This window comes from Microtus oregoni, unplaced genomic scaffold (assembly GCF_018167655.1).
Source record: "Microtus oregoni isolate MIOR12 unplaced genomic scaffold, Mior012 000072F_ref0000427, whole genome shotgun sequence".
Lineage (NCBI taxonomy): Eukaryota > Metazoa > Chordata > Mammalia > Rodentia > Cricetidae > Microtus > Microtus oregoni.
The window spans coordinates 1,232,405-1,245,568 of record NW_024543979.1 but is presented as its reverse complement, the minus strand read 5'-3'; the positions used below and the strand labels follow the sequence as shown (position 1 = coordinate 1,245,568).

The window sequence follows — 13,164 nt, the reverse complement described above, 5'->3', positions numbered from 1 at the left end:
TTTGGGAGTTGGGTGGTGGGCCCCCCAAAAGGACAAAAGAGAAAACACGTAACATTTTTGTGTCCCACGTTGGAGCCAATTGTTTTCTTATTTATTTATTTTTAAATAGAAATCAAACTATTTTATTTTTCATTTTACATACCAATCCAGTTCCCATTCCCTCCCGTCCTCTCATTCCTTCACCCCCCATTCCACCCCCATCCACTCCTCAGAGAAGGTAAGGCACATTGCTTTGAGGAAGGACCAAGGCCCTCTCTACTATATCTAAGCTGAGCAAGGAATCCATCCAAAGAGAATATGTTCCATAAAGCCAGTACAAGCAGTAGGGATAAATCCTGATGCCACTTCTAGTGGCCCCGCAGTCTGCCCCAACCCATACAACTGTCACCCACATTCAGAGGGACTAGTTTGGATCTATATACTTTTTGCTTTCTGTCCAGCTGAAGTTGGTGAGCTCCCATTAGCTCAGGTCGACTGTCTCAGTGGGTGGCCCCATCATGATCTTGACCTCTTTGCTCATATTCTCACTCCTGCTATTAAGCTATAGCTATCGTAATGAGCAACTGCAGTTCTGCTGCTACTGGCAGCTGTTCCTTAGCTGCAGCTAGTAAATTCTGTTCCCTCAGGCACCAACTCTTTCAAAGTTACCAAGGAAACTTATCTAAGTCTCTGTCCCTCTAAAGAACTCAACTCACACTTGGCCTCACCCCTCCTTAAAAATCCTTCATCTGGCTCCTCCCTACAACTTCCTGTCATTTAGTTGGTGACTCAGCCTCCTGACCGTGGTGAATTTTATTTAATCAAACACATCTTTGCATTATTAAACATATGTTCCAGAGCATAAACAAAGGTAATGCACCTTAAAATAATATTCTACAACACTGCCGAGCCATCTCTCCAGCTCCTATCATAACATTCTTAATGAAAGGAAAATGAAACTTCCATATTATGAGCTAAAGGAGTCAAATTTTGTATTCTCAGTACATAAACTTCATAGGGACAGATCAATCTCCATGTATCCCACGGTGATATAAAGCACTTGCTAGCTACTCTCAGTTGTGTTTCATGGGTGTTTGAATGTGTGTAGTGTGCATGACTCCATTCCCAGTGTAACACATACGCAGTGATCTGTTCATTGGTAGAGTAAAACTGGTGACCTGAAGGTGCAGGAAGGGAGAGGAGTGAACTTGGACATCCAAGTCTTTCTGCATTTCTGTATTCCATTTCTTGTCCTTTTGTCCTTACATTCTCTGCTCTGACTCCTGCTTCTAAACTTCTTTGCCTCCTCCACCCTACTCCGCCCTCTTCCAGCCCATTCACATGCATGTACTGTGTATATAGTTTCTCTCATGTGCACCTATAGTTTTCTTTTCTGTTTGTCCTTTCCATAAAAGATCTACATATTTGTGCTATGTATTCTTTTGTAGGAATAGCAAGCTGAAGCTCCAGTTCTATTAGATGAGCTAAGAAGGTGCTCTAGTTCATTAGATAATTACTGTAATGTGGGTGCCAGAGTTTCCCAGGGGGGTGTGTATAACACATACTTGTGCAGGGAAGGAGGTGAGGACAACCCATGCTGATGTGACTGGGCAGGTTGCAACCTTTCAGTATTATTTTTCTGAGCACCAGGGAATTCCCCTGTCCATGCTCCCAGGAGGGTGACCATCCTCTCCTCTCTCCAAAGAGCAGGAACTAGGGATCAAGTGTATATTTGGACCTTCTTTTTCAACCAGTGTTGCTAGTGCTAGTCTGTAATGGCTTTCTAACTTATTCATCTTTTGGTGTAAATGAGAGAATCAGACTCAGAAAAAAATTTCAAATCCAATGTCACTGCACTGTGTTTTAGTCACTGTTCTAAAATACTGTGACAAGACACCATGACCATGGTGACTGTTATAAAGGAAAATACGTAATTGGGGCTGGCTTATAGTTTGAGAGGGCTAGTCCATTATCATCAGGGTGGGGAGCATGACAGCAGGTAGGGCAGGCATGGTGCTGTAGAAGTAGTTAAGGACTATATTATTTCAAAGAGTTCCACCTTCTGGTGGCTAAGCATTCAAATATATGAGCTATGGGGTCATTCTTATTCAAACTACTATGTACTGCTATGCACTTTTTGTATTATAACTTTATTGAAATATTTTATATACATCTTCAAATTCACTTTTATTTTATCTTTGTGCATGCCCGCACGTGTAAGTTCAGGCATGTGTTTGTCATAGTGCACATCTGGAGGTCAGAAGACAGCCTTGGTTTCATTTCTCACCTTGATGAGAGCTCTGTTGTTTATTGCTCTGTACAATAGGCTGGCTGGCTCCTTGAGCTTCTGGGATTCCCGTCTCACCTCCCATCTCACTACAGGAGTGCTGGAATTAGGGCCTTCTACAGCATCTGGCTTTCTGTGGGTCTGCACTGTTCATGTTTAAGAGGCAAGTTCTTAGCCCCACTGAGTCAGCATCTCCCAGCCCAGACGGAGCTGTGCGCTCATCCCACTGCTGGCACATCTGTGCTTCCACTAGTGTGTCCTCCCTAATCAGGGTGTCCTCTCTGGAGCTGTCGTTTAGGGCCATTAGTGTCTCTGCCTTTTAGCTATTAGCCTGCCAGTCTCCACCAACAATTTAAGAAGAATTGCATTGATATCGTGATGGCCTTTTTATACAAAGAAGGCTTTTTCATTTTTTGTTTAGAACAGTTTTTTCCCAATACTGTCCTTGCTTGAGACCAGGCTCTGAGCCTTACTCTTGCTTAAATGAAACCGCAGGTGATAGATATCCTTCCTCTCTTCCTGCTCCCACCCCCTTGAAGGCTATGGAAATGGCAGTAAACAGTTTTCATCTGCACACCTAGTTGGCTCTGGGCCAAGTTCTTTAGTCTGTTGCCAGCCTGTTTCCTGAGTTTATCCATCGTCTCCACATCAGGTTTTTATCCTCTGCAAGACAGTTCACCTTAAGGTTTTAGTTCTAACAGCCATCCTGGCAATGACTGGCCTTCTCTTCCCTTATACCTACTGTTCCTAGTGCTGGGGGTGGAGGTTGTGATTTCCTTTCACCCCTACCAGGTTTCTGGCATGCACTCTGTCACCTTCCCCTGAGCTGGCACCCACGCCTTCATGCATGCACTCTGTCACCCTCCCCTGAGCTGGTACCCAACCACTCCTTCATGCATGCACTCTGTCACCCTCCCCTGAGCTGGCACCCGCGCCTTCATGCATGCACTCTGTCACCCTCCCCTGAGCTGGCACCCAACCACATCTTCATGCATGCACTCTCCTGTTTTGTCTTGTTTCTTGATTGTTTTTTTTTTATACACTGCTACCAAATAAAATTTTCTTTGTGCTGTTTTAATAATATTTAGGTACCTTGTACTCCCTAGAAACTTCTCATTGGCTTTAGAATTAAAAATATAGACTAAGAGTGGGCATGATGGCTCATGTCTCTAATTCCCAGCACTGGGGTAGGCAGAGGTAGGCAGATCTCTGTGAGTTCAAGGCTAGCCTTGTCTATATAGCAAGTTCCAGGCCAGCCAGAGTGGTATAGTGAGATCCTGTCTCAAACATTTAAATTAAATTAAATTAAAGAAAATAAGCCCTTTTCGGGTAATAGTAGTGCACGCCTTTAATCCCAGCACTAGGGAAGTAGAGGCTTGTGGATCTTTGTAAGTTCGATACCAGTCTGGTCTACATAACAAGGTATAGGACAGCCATAACTACATAGAGAAACCTTTTCTCAAAAACAAACAAACAAAACAAAAAAGAAACAAAACAGGATAAATATACACCTAATACCTTAATGTTCAAGGTTCCTCAGGAACCTGCCTTGTGTTCTGTTTTTCAAGCCTAATGTCTGCTTAGACTGTTGTATTTCCTGACCGCTTGCCTGTGCTTTGCACCTGACACATCCCGGTGTTTCCTCCACCCTTGCCTCATGGCTGGGCTCTCATGGTGTCCTCCTCACACTCTGTCTGCATTCTCATTTTTCTGCCAACAAAAGGATATTTCCTTTTCTTTGAAATCTCAAGTCAGTTTATCTTCTTAGTAGTATTTTTTATTTATTTCTTTTTTTTCTTTCTTTCTTTCTTTTTCCCTCCCTTCCTCCCTCCTTCCCTCTTCTCTTCTCTTCTCTTCTCTTCTCTTCTCTTCTCTTCTTTTCTTTCTTTCTTGTGCCTGTCCTGGAACTAGCTCTTGTAGACCAGGCTGGCCTTGAACTCACAGAGATCCGCCTGCCTGCCTCTGCTTCCTGAGTGCTGGGATTAAAGGCGTGCACCACCACTGCCCAGCTATTTCTTAAAATTTGAATATAATTGCATCATTTTGTTTTCTTTTCCTCCCTCCATCCCTTCCCATGCATCCCCCCTTGCTGTCTCTCAAATTCATTGGCTCTGTTTCTTTAAATGTTATTATATGCGTGCGCGCACACACACACACCCCACAGTCACGACTATAACCTGCTTAGTTCCTATAAAGTATGACCATGATTTCAGCTTTTCTGTGGGCCTGAGATGACTCAACAGAACAGGCAGTGCACGCTGCTCTTCCAGAGGACCTGGGTTCAGTTTCCAGCAATCATCTGTAACTCCATTTTCATGGAATTTGACAAACTACTTGGATCCCCACAGACACCAGACATGTATGTGCTACACAGACATAAAATGCCGATACACATAAAATAAATCTAAAACAATAATAATTTTTCTTTTATTTGGGTACTTACCTAATCAGTTCAACAATATAATCTTAAGAACAAATGCTTTATATTTTAGTTTCTGGGGAGCACTGACCAGAATATCATTTATATTTATCAGTGGTTATAGTAATAGCAATAGCAGTGGTAATGGACATTTATTGGGCACTTGCTATTTGGTGGGAACTAATTTAGTCCACTTTAATGATCCTTATATCCTGTCTGGATATTCACTATTCAAATTGCAGGCAAAGAGACTATGTAGATAAAAGGGGCAGAACCACTGGGTTCTCTGACTTTAAAACTTAATCTTTTTAAAATTATTAGTGTGTGTGTATGCATTCATGTGAGTGTGTGTGCATGTATTTGAGTGTATTTGTGTATGTATGCTCATGTATGCATGTGTATATGCATGAGTGTGCATATGTGTATATATGAGTGAGTGTTCCTGTATGTTATGTGTGCCTATATGCTTATGCGTGCATAGGTGTGTGTGTGTGCATGTGTGTACATGGCATGTGTGTTTGTGTTCATGAGTGCGTGCTGTGTGCACGTGTGTATGTGTGTACATGGCATGTGTGTTTGTGTTCATGAGTGCGTGCTGTGTGCACGTGTGTATGTGTGTACATGCATGTGTGTTTGTGTTCATGAGTGCGTGCTGTGTGCACGTGTGTATGTGTGTACACGGCATGTGTGTGTTCATGAGTGCGTGCTGTGTGCACGTGTGTATGTGTGTACATGGCATGTGTGTTTGTGTTCATGAGTGCGTGCTGTGTGCACATGTGTATGTGTGTACATGGCATGTGTGTTTGTGTTCATGAGTGCGTGCTGTGTGCGCGTGTGTATGTGTGTACATGGCATGTGTGTTTGTGTTCATGAGTGCGTGCTGTGTGCACGTGTGTATGTGTCAGAGTTGTAGTAGTTGGTTCTTTCGCTCTTCATATGGGTCCCAGGGATTGAATTCAGTCTTTACCTGCTGAGCCATCTTGTCAGCTCAAGAACTCAGATTCTTAATCCTTTTGCCCTGTCAATTTTAAATATTGAGTTGTACAAGATGATCTTTTCTATAGCTTGGACTCAGAAATGAGGAATGGTAGTGCAGAATGGTGTCCTCAGCTGAAATGGCAGATCATTTGTTTGTTCATGCGCCTTCTGAGCACAGGCTGAAGGAATGGATTCCAACCGCTTTGAACCTGCAGAGCTAATGTCCCTTAGCTGGGTCATTACTCTCCTTAGATTTAAATTTGCTGGGCATGGTAAGCAATTTTGAAAGGTTTGTTTTGTTTTTGTTTGAGACCAAGTCACTCTGTGTAACCCTGGTTGGCCTATAACTCATGATGTAGACTAGGCTAACTTCCAACTCACAGAGATCCACCTGCCTCTGCCTCCAAAGAAAGGTAACTATCTTGATTAAAGATTGCTCAAAATGAGAACTGAAGTAAAATGCTTTACACTGTTTCTTCAGCATATCTTGAAGGATTAATGTTCTTAAGTGCTTTCTGTAAATAAATTGTTCTTTTTCTCTTCCCCTTTAAAAAGCAAAGCCAGTGGTTGTTAATACAACCCCCGTACGGATGTCGGTTCCATTTGTCCCAACTCAGGCTGTTAAACAAGTGAGTATTACACAGTTTCTCTGTTTCCCAAAGGGCAATTTGCTTTTTAAGTTCAAAGTTAGGATTGAGTTATAAGCAGCTGGACATAATGGCCCATACTTTTAATTCCAGCACTTGGGAGGCAGAGGTAGGAGGATCTCTGCCTGTCCAATGCTAACCTGATCTACAAAATGAGTTCCAGGACAGCCAGGCTACACAGAGAAAAAAAATTATGTATAAGAGATTTATACTGAATTAAGCACCTAGTCACAAATTTTTAAACTTTCTTTTTTATTGTTTAGGTGGTTCCAAAACCAATCAATTCAACTTCACAAATTGTAACTACTAGCCAGCCACAGCAACGGCTTATCATGCCTGCCACACCCCTGCCTCAGATCCAGCCCAACCTCACTAACCTGCCACCAGGAACTGTGCTGGCCCCTGCTCCAGGGACAGGGAACGTGGGCTATGCAGTGCTTCCAGCTCAGTACGTTACTCAGGTACGTGGGCATGACGGACCGATGCTTCGGAGCTGCTGTGGTATTACAGTGTCTAGCTTTACTGTGTTCTAAGGTTAATAGAAGCAGCTCTCTCCAAAGCATGAAATAGTAACCAACATTTAAGTTTATTTCTTTATTTAGAATTTAGAAATACAGCACAAATAAGATTTAAAAGCAAAAAAAAAAAAATAAAAATAAAATAAAAGATTTAAAAGCTGGGTAATTTGGAATAGATTGGTAAAAGGACAAGACTATAGATAAGGCTTTTAAAAGGTTGCCCCAGGAAGGTGGTGGCACACACCTTGAGTCAGGTGAATCTCTTGCGTTCAAGGCCAGCCTGGTCTCTACAGCAAGTCCCAGTACAGCTAGAGCTGCTAACAGAAAAACCCTGTCTGAGAAAACAAAAACAAACAAAGTTGACATTAAAAATCAGAATCCCAGTGAATTTTAGGAGAACCTGTGCCCATATGAATGTTCATCTGTATGCACTAATACGACACCATTGGCTTGTGCTTAAAATAGCTGTGAGTTACACTACTTGGGGACTCTTTGAGACAGGCAGCTTAGGTTGGCTTGGAATTCACCATGCCTCCACCTTCCGAGTGCTGGGAGGATGGGCATGAGCTAACACACACACACACACACACACACACACACACACACGGGGGGGGAGTTGTGTGTGCATATGGTATGCATGTGCATGTATGAGGGGCACATGTCTGCAGGTGAGTATGCACTTCACATGAGTGTGCTCATTTGGGCCACCACAGCTGCTGGGCATTTACATGAGTGCTGGGAATCCAAACTCCAATACTCTTTTTGTTTGGAATCTCGAACTGGGGGTGGGGCACGTTCCAGACCCCACCTTCAGTACACCTAGCAGCAGCTTCCTGCCCCTCAGAGAAGTCTGCCTTTGGTGGCTCCTCCCATGGAGATGCATGGGACCACGCCTACCGGCTATTTATAACCCGGCTCTTAGTTCTGCCATGTGTTCTCTTTTCCTGCCTTCCTGAGAATCTCCTGGGGGTGCTCTACTTTGCATTGCCCTGTTTATTAAATCTGGATTTATTAATTTGGTTTGATTTGGTTTATTGCATTGGTGGCAGTAGAGGAACTCAGCAACTGGGTATTGAATACCTCACACTTTGTTTATTTTGTTTTTGAGACAGAGTTTGTCTTTGTTAGGGTTTCTATTGCTGTGAAGAGACATCAGGACCATGGCAACTCTTGTAAAGGAAAACATTTAATTGGGTGGCTCACAGTTCAGAGATTCGGTCCATTATTGTCATGGTGGGACATGGCAGCATACAGTCAGCTGTGCTGGAGACAGAACTGAAATTCCTACATCTTGATCCAGAGGCAACAGGAAGTACACTGAGGGAAGCTTGAGCAAAAAAGACCTCAAATTCCACCCCTGCTGGGCAATGGTGGCAGATCCCAGCACTGGGGAAGTAGAAGTAGATCTGAGTTTGTGGCTGGCCTGATCCACAGAGCAAGTTCCAGGACAGGCAAGGCTGTTAAAAGGAGAAATCTTGTCTCAAAAAACAAAACAAACAAACAAAAACCCACCCTCTTTGTGACACACTTTCTCTAACAAAGCCATACCTCCTAATAATACCACTCCCTACGAGTTTATGTGGACAAATTATATTCAGACTACCACAGAATTTTTTAGTGTAGCCCTGGCTGACCTGGAATTTGTTCTTGTAGACCAGGCTGGCCTGGAGTTCAACAGAGATCCTCCTGCCTCTGCGTCCCAAGTACTAGGATTAAAAGTGATCACCACCACTGCCTGGCTTGATCTTCTCTGTTGTATGGCAAATCCCTTTTTTACTATTTGTAATGTGGTAAATAACACAGCACCTCTCTTACAGGTGGGCACACTGTAACAATGCTGTGAAACAGTCACGCTGTAACAGTCAGTGCTGTGAAACAGTCACGCTGTAACAGTCAGTGCCGTGAAACAGTCACGCTGTAACAGCGCCGTGAAACAGTCACGCTGTAACAGTCAGTGCCGTGAAACAGTCACGCTGTAACAGTCAGCGCCGTGAAACAGCCATGCTGTAACAGTCAGTGCTGTGGAACAGTCACGCTGTAACAGTCAGTGCTGTGAAACAGTCAGCGCTGTGAAACAATCACGCTGTAACAGTCAGTGCCGTGAAACAGTCACGCTGTAACAGTCAGCGCCGTGAAACAGCCACGCTGTAACAGTCAAGCGCCGTGAAACAGCCACGCTGTAACAGTCAGTGCTGTGAAACAGTCACGCTGTAACAGTCAGTGCTGTGAAACAGTCACGCTGTAACAGTCAGTGCTGTGAAACAGTCAGCGCTGTGAAACAATCACGCTGTAACAGTCAGTGCCGTGAAACAGTCACGCTGTAACAGTCAGCGCCGTGAAACAGCCACGCTGTAACAGTCAAGCGCCGTGAAACAGCCACGCTGTAACAGTCAGCGCCGTGAAACAGCCACGCTGTAACAGTCAGCGCCGTGAAACAGCCACGCTGTAACAGTCAGCGCCGTGAAACAGCCACGCTGTAACAGTCAGCGCCGTGAAACAGTCACGCTGTAACAGTCAGTGCTGTGAAACAGTCACGCTGTAACAGTCAGCGCTGTGAAACATTCACACTGTAACAGTCAGTGCTGTGAAACAGTCACGCTGTAACAGCCAGCACTGAGAAGCAGTCATGCTGTTTCACTGGTGTTGACTGAGGGCTTTGGAAACACACTAGGAGGTTTATATGAAATTCCCCACTGTTTGTCCTATGCTTGTTACTCATTATGTCTGAGAGTGCTATCCATTTTTGCAAATATTATATGAATTTATTTCTTATAGTTACAGCAGTCTTCGTATGTGTCTATAGCAAGCAGCTCTAATTTTACTGGAACATCTGGTATCCAGACACAGGCAAGACTTCCATTCAATGGGTGAGTATTTTTAAAATAAATAAATTAGGTCAGTTTAAGTACAGCATTAAATAGATTTATTCCAAATACATTGCATTTGGTTTTCCCTTTAAAGCTGTGTATTTGTCTAAAGTGCTGTGTTCTGAAATACTTCAAATGGACAAGTTTGGAGACCATCAGTGAGGGACTGCTGCTCACTCTGAACGTTGTAAAATGATGTTAACTGTTGTTTTTCACTGTCATTGCTTAGCTGTTGGTTGCTGCCTTTGCTCTACCAGCTTGTGAGCAGTGTGGAGTGAGTTAGAGGGTGCCAGTCTGTCCCTGCTGCCTGTCCTTCCACACACCAACCTCTTCTTCCTGCCTGCCTTTACTAGTAAACCCTAAGAGTTTTTGAAGCTGTTTTCTACTTCTGTTCTTTTAGAGGGAACAGTGTGTATGATGTAGTCTTCAACAGCTTCTGATAATATTTTTTAAAATATAAATGGAATAATCTAGCAAAATTGTGCTAGAAATGGATGCATCTATTAGTTTTACTTTAGAAGGAATTTATAGATTGAAATTGTTTCTAGTTTTAGCAATTATTTTAATTAATTGAAATTATTTTTTTTGTGTGTGTCTGGATAGCATAATACCATCAGAGTCTGCCAGTCGGCCCAGAAAACCCTGTAACTGTACAAAGTCCCTGTGCCTGAAATTGTGAGTAGTTTGTTGCTCTTTGCTTATTTGATACACCTAAGAATGTTGTTAGAATTAAATGCCGCTAGTTGGGCATGCTAGTACAAGCACATAATCTAGCACTTGGAAATGGAGTCAGAAGAGTCCTCAGCTACAAGAGTGAGCTTGAGGCCAGCCTGAACCTACAGGTAGTTAGATGATAGATAGATAGAGAGATCTAGTTAAAAATTCCTAACAGACAAATTTTATTAAATCTTAACAATTTAAATAAACTTAAATGTGAATGGTTGAACATACATTGTACCTTAAAAACCGTCCTTCCATTGGTTTAGAAGAAATTAATCCAGGCATGGTAGCCTATGCCTATAATCCTGTCACTGAGGAGACTGGGGCAGGAGGTTCGACAGGAGTTCAAGGTCATCATGGACTATCTATGGTAGTGGGTTTAGGACAGCCTAGACCACAGTGTAAGACCCTGTCTGTAAAAACAACAAACAAAAACAGAAGAAACTAATTTTAGTCCTCTATACACCAGTAGGGCTTGGGGACCCAACATAATGAGACGTAGGTTACGTGTCATTATTATAATAACAAGTTTGACCTTGTTTATGACCTTAATGTGGTCCCCCAAGCGAGTCCTTGAATGCAGGGCTGGAGACCTGGCTCAGGAGTTAAGAGCACTAGTTATTCTTGCAGAGAACAACCACTTGGGGTTCAATTCCCAACACCCAGTGGTTGCTCACAGTCACCTGTAACTTCCATCCTGGGGCATCCAATGCCCTCTTCTGACCTCCATGGGCTCCAGGCACATACATACATGCAGCAAAAACACTCATACACATAAAAAACCAATTAGAAAAAGTTAATTGGATGATTAATTTTCTCATTAGGATTAAACTAAAATATTTGACATGGAAAAGCTCAGTCCTTTTGGAGATTGGGATTCCAAGCAGCACTGTTCCAGCCTCTGGGGTCTGTAGTAAGAATGAAGGCTGGCCCTTTTTCTCAGGATTTTGAAAGAACTCACTTAAGGGCACATCAAATTACATAGCTCTTGTGTTGGCATCTGTTAGTGTGACTGAGTTTTTAGGATAAAATTCCAGAGTTGGTGGCTTGCTTAGATTTTGAGCTCTGATGCAAGATTGGCAGTCTGAATGCGCTGCTGTTAGTTAACTCTGTTTCTGGAGCTCCGAGCATGTTCCTAAAATGTACTACATTTATCACAGGTGGAGAGGTGTATGCATATATAATCAGATCATTGCTATTTTATTTAAAATAACTTTTTAATCTTACCTGATTTTTATCTTCAGATACTGTGATTGTTTTGCGAATGGTGAGTTTTGCAACAACTGCAATTGTACCAATTGTTACAACAATTTGGAACATGAAAATGAAAGACAAAAAGCAATAAAGGTGATTTTTTTTTCTCATTTAACTTAGAAAAATCTCTTTGTGCCATTTCTAAAGATCTTTGTTGCTTTATAAAGATAAATATTAATTCTGTACCTTTGAAGTATTTAAATTGAATCTATGATTTAATCTCAGTTGGTGTTTGATTTGCTCCAAAAGGCATGCCTTGATAGAAATCCAGAAGCCTTTAAGCCGAAGATAGGGAAAGGCAAAGAGGGGGAGTCGGATCGGCGGCACAGCAAAGGGTGTAACTGCAAACGGTCAGGATGTCTTAAGAACTACTGTGAGTGCTATGAGGTAAGCCGCGGCTGTGGACAGGATTTCACCGTGCCGCTTCAATTGAAAAGACACAGTTAGTGCAGGGGGACCTTTCAAGCCGGGTTTGAGAAAGCTGTTCCTACTAGGCGGTGGTGGTGCACGCCTTTAATCCCAGCACTGGGGGGCAGAGGCAGGCAAATCTCTGAGAGTTCAAGGACAGCCAAGGCTGTTACACAAAGAAACTTTGGTCTCAAAAAACCAAAAGAGAGAGAGAGAGAGAGAGAGAGAGAGAGAGAGAGAAAGAGAGAGAGAAGAACCATTCCTTAGACTCATCATTCTATATGGGTCACTTTCATTAGCTGGGCTACAAGTCTATGACTCAAAGGTCATTCCTTGGACTTGTGTAAATCAGAATACTAGTGTGCTAATTTTTCCCTTAAAATAGTAACGTAGCCACAGAATAACAAGAGCAGAGCTGCTAGGCCACGGCACAATACTACCCACCTAGCTCCATGGGCTCTTTAGACATGATCCTGGAGTAAGCCTGAAGGAAAAGGTTGTCTCTCCTAGCCTGGCAGTAGTCCCCTAGGAGGGCTGCTCTGCAGGAGGAACCCCGGCTGACTGCTCTAGTTGAGGCACTGCTGAGTCACCAGATCCTCTCCCACTGCTTCTTGGCACTCGGCCAGCTGGGTTTGTTCCTGGACCTGCTGTTGTGGAGAATCACATGTAAAATCACCTGCTTCTTGCTTCAGACAAGGTCATAAACTTACTATTTTTTTTTTATTTTCAAAGCCTAAATGTAACAATCTCCCCATGCCTGATATTAACCCTTTGTGTTGATTCATTCCTATAGTTAGATTGTCTATATTTTCATTCTTTCAAATGCCATTTTCAGGGAGGAACTTCCCCCACCCCCAGTTTTGACAGAAAGCCCATCCTTTCACTTGGCAAACAGTACTGCTAATGGGTCCCCTCTCCTGCGCTCCTGTTGCTGTGTGTACTGAAGGTCTGGATTTTCGGGGTTAGTTATTTAGTGTGTGTGTTTGTGTTTGAGACAGGGTCTCACGCAGCCTAGGTTGGCCTTGAATCGCTGGCTCAAGTTGGCCTTGAATTACTAATCCTCCTGCTCCTGTTTTCCAAGTGCTAG

General features: G+C 43.1%; 1 protein-coding gene across 4 annotated transcripts in view; it reads left to right on the top strand.

Moving 5' to 3' along the window:
- Positions 1-13,164, top strand: part of Lin54 (lin-54 DREAM MuvB core complex component) — a 62,187-nt gene that overhangs the window by 42,766 nt on the left and 6,257 nt on the right. For 2 of the 4 annotated variants that reach the window (XM_041642090.1, XM_041642089.1), the window contains exons 6-11: positions 6,219-6,292; positions 6,574-6,771; positions 9,604-9,695; positions 10,299-10,370; positions 11,660-11,762; positions 11,919-12,056. In XM_041642090.1, coding sequence (XP_041498024.1) covers positions 6,219-6,292; positions 6,574-6,771; positions 9,604-9,695; positions 10,299-10,370; positions 11,660-11,762; positions 11,919-12,056 — 677 coding nt within the window. Of the gene's footprint in view, positions 1-6,218; positions 6,293-6,573; positions 6,772-9,603; positions 9,696-10,298; positions 10,371-11,659; positions 11,763-11,894; positions 12,057-13,164 lie in introns of all 4 variants that reach the window. The other 2 variants (XM_041642086.1, XM_041642087.1) reach the window with 1 other exon arrangement.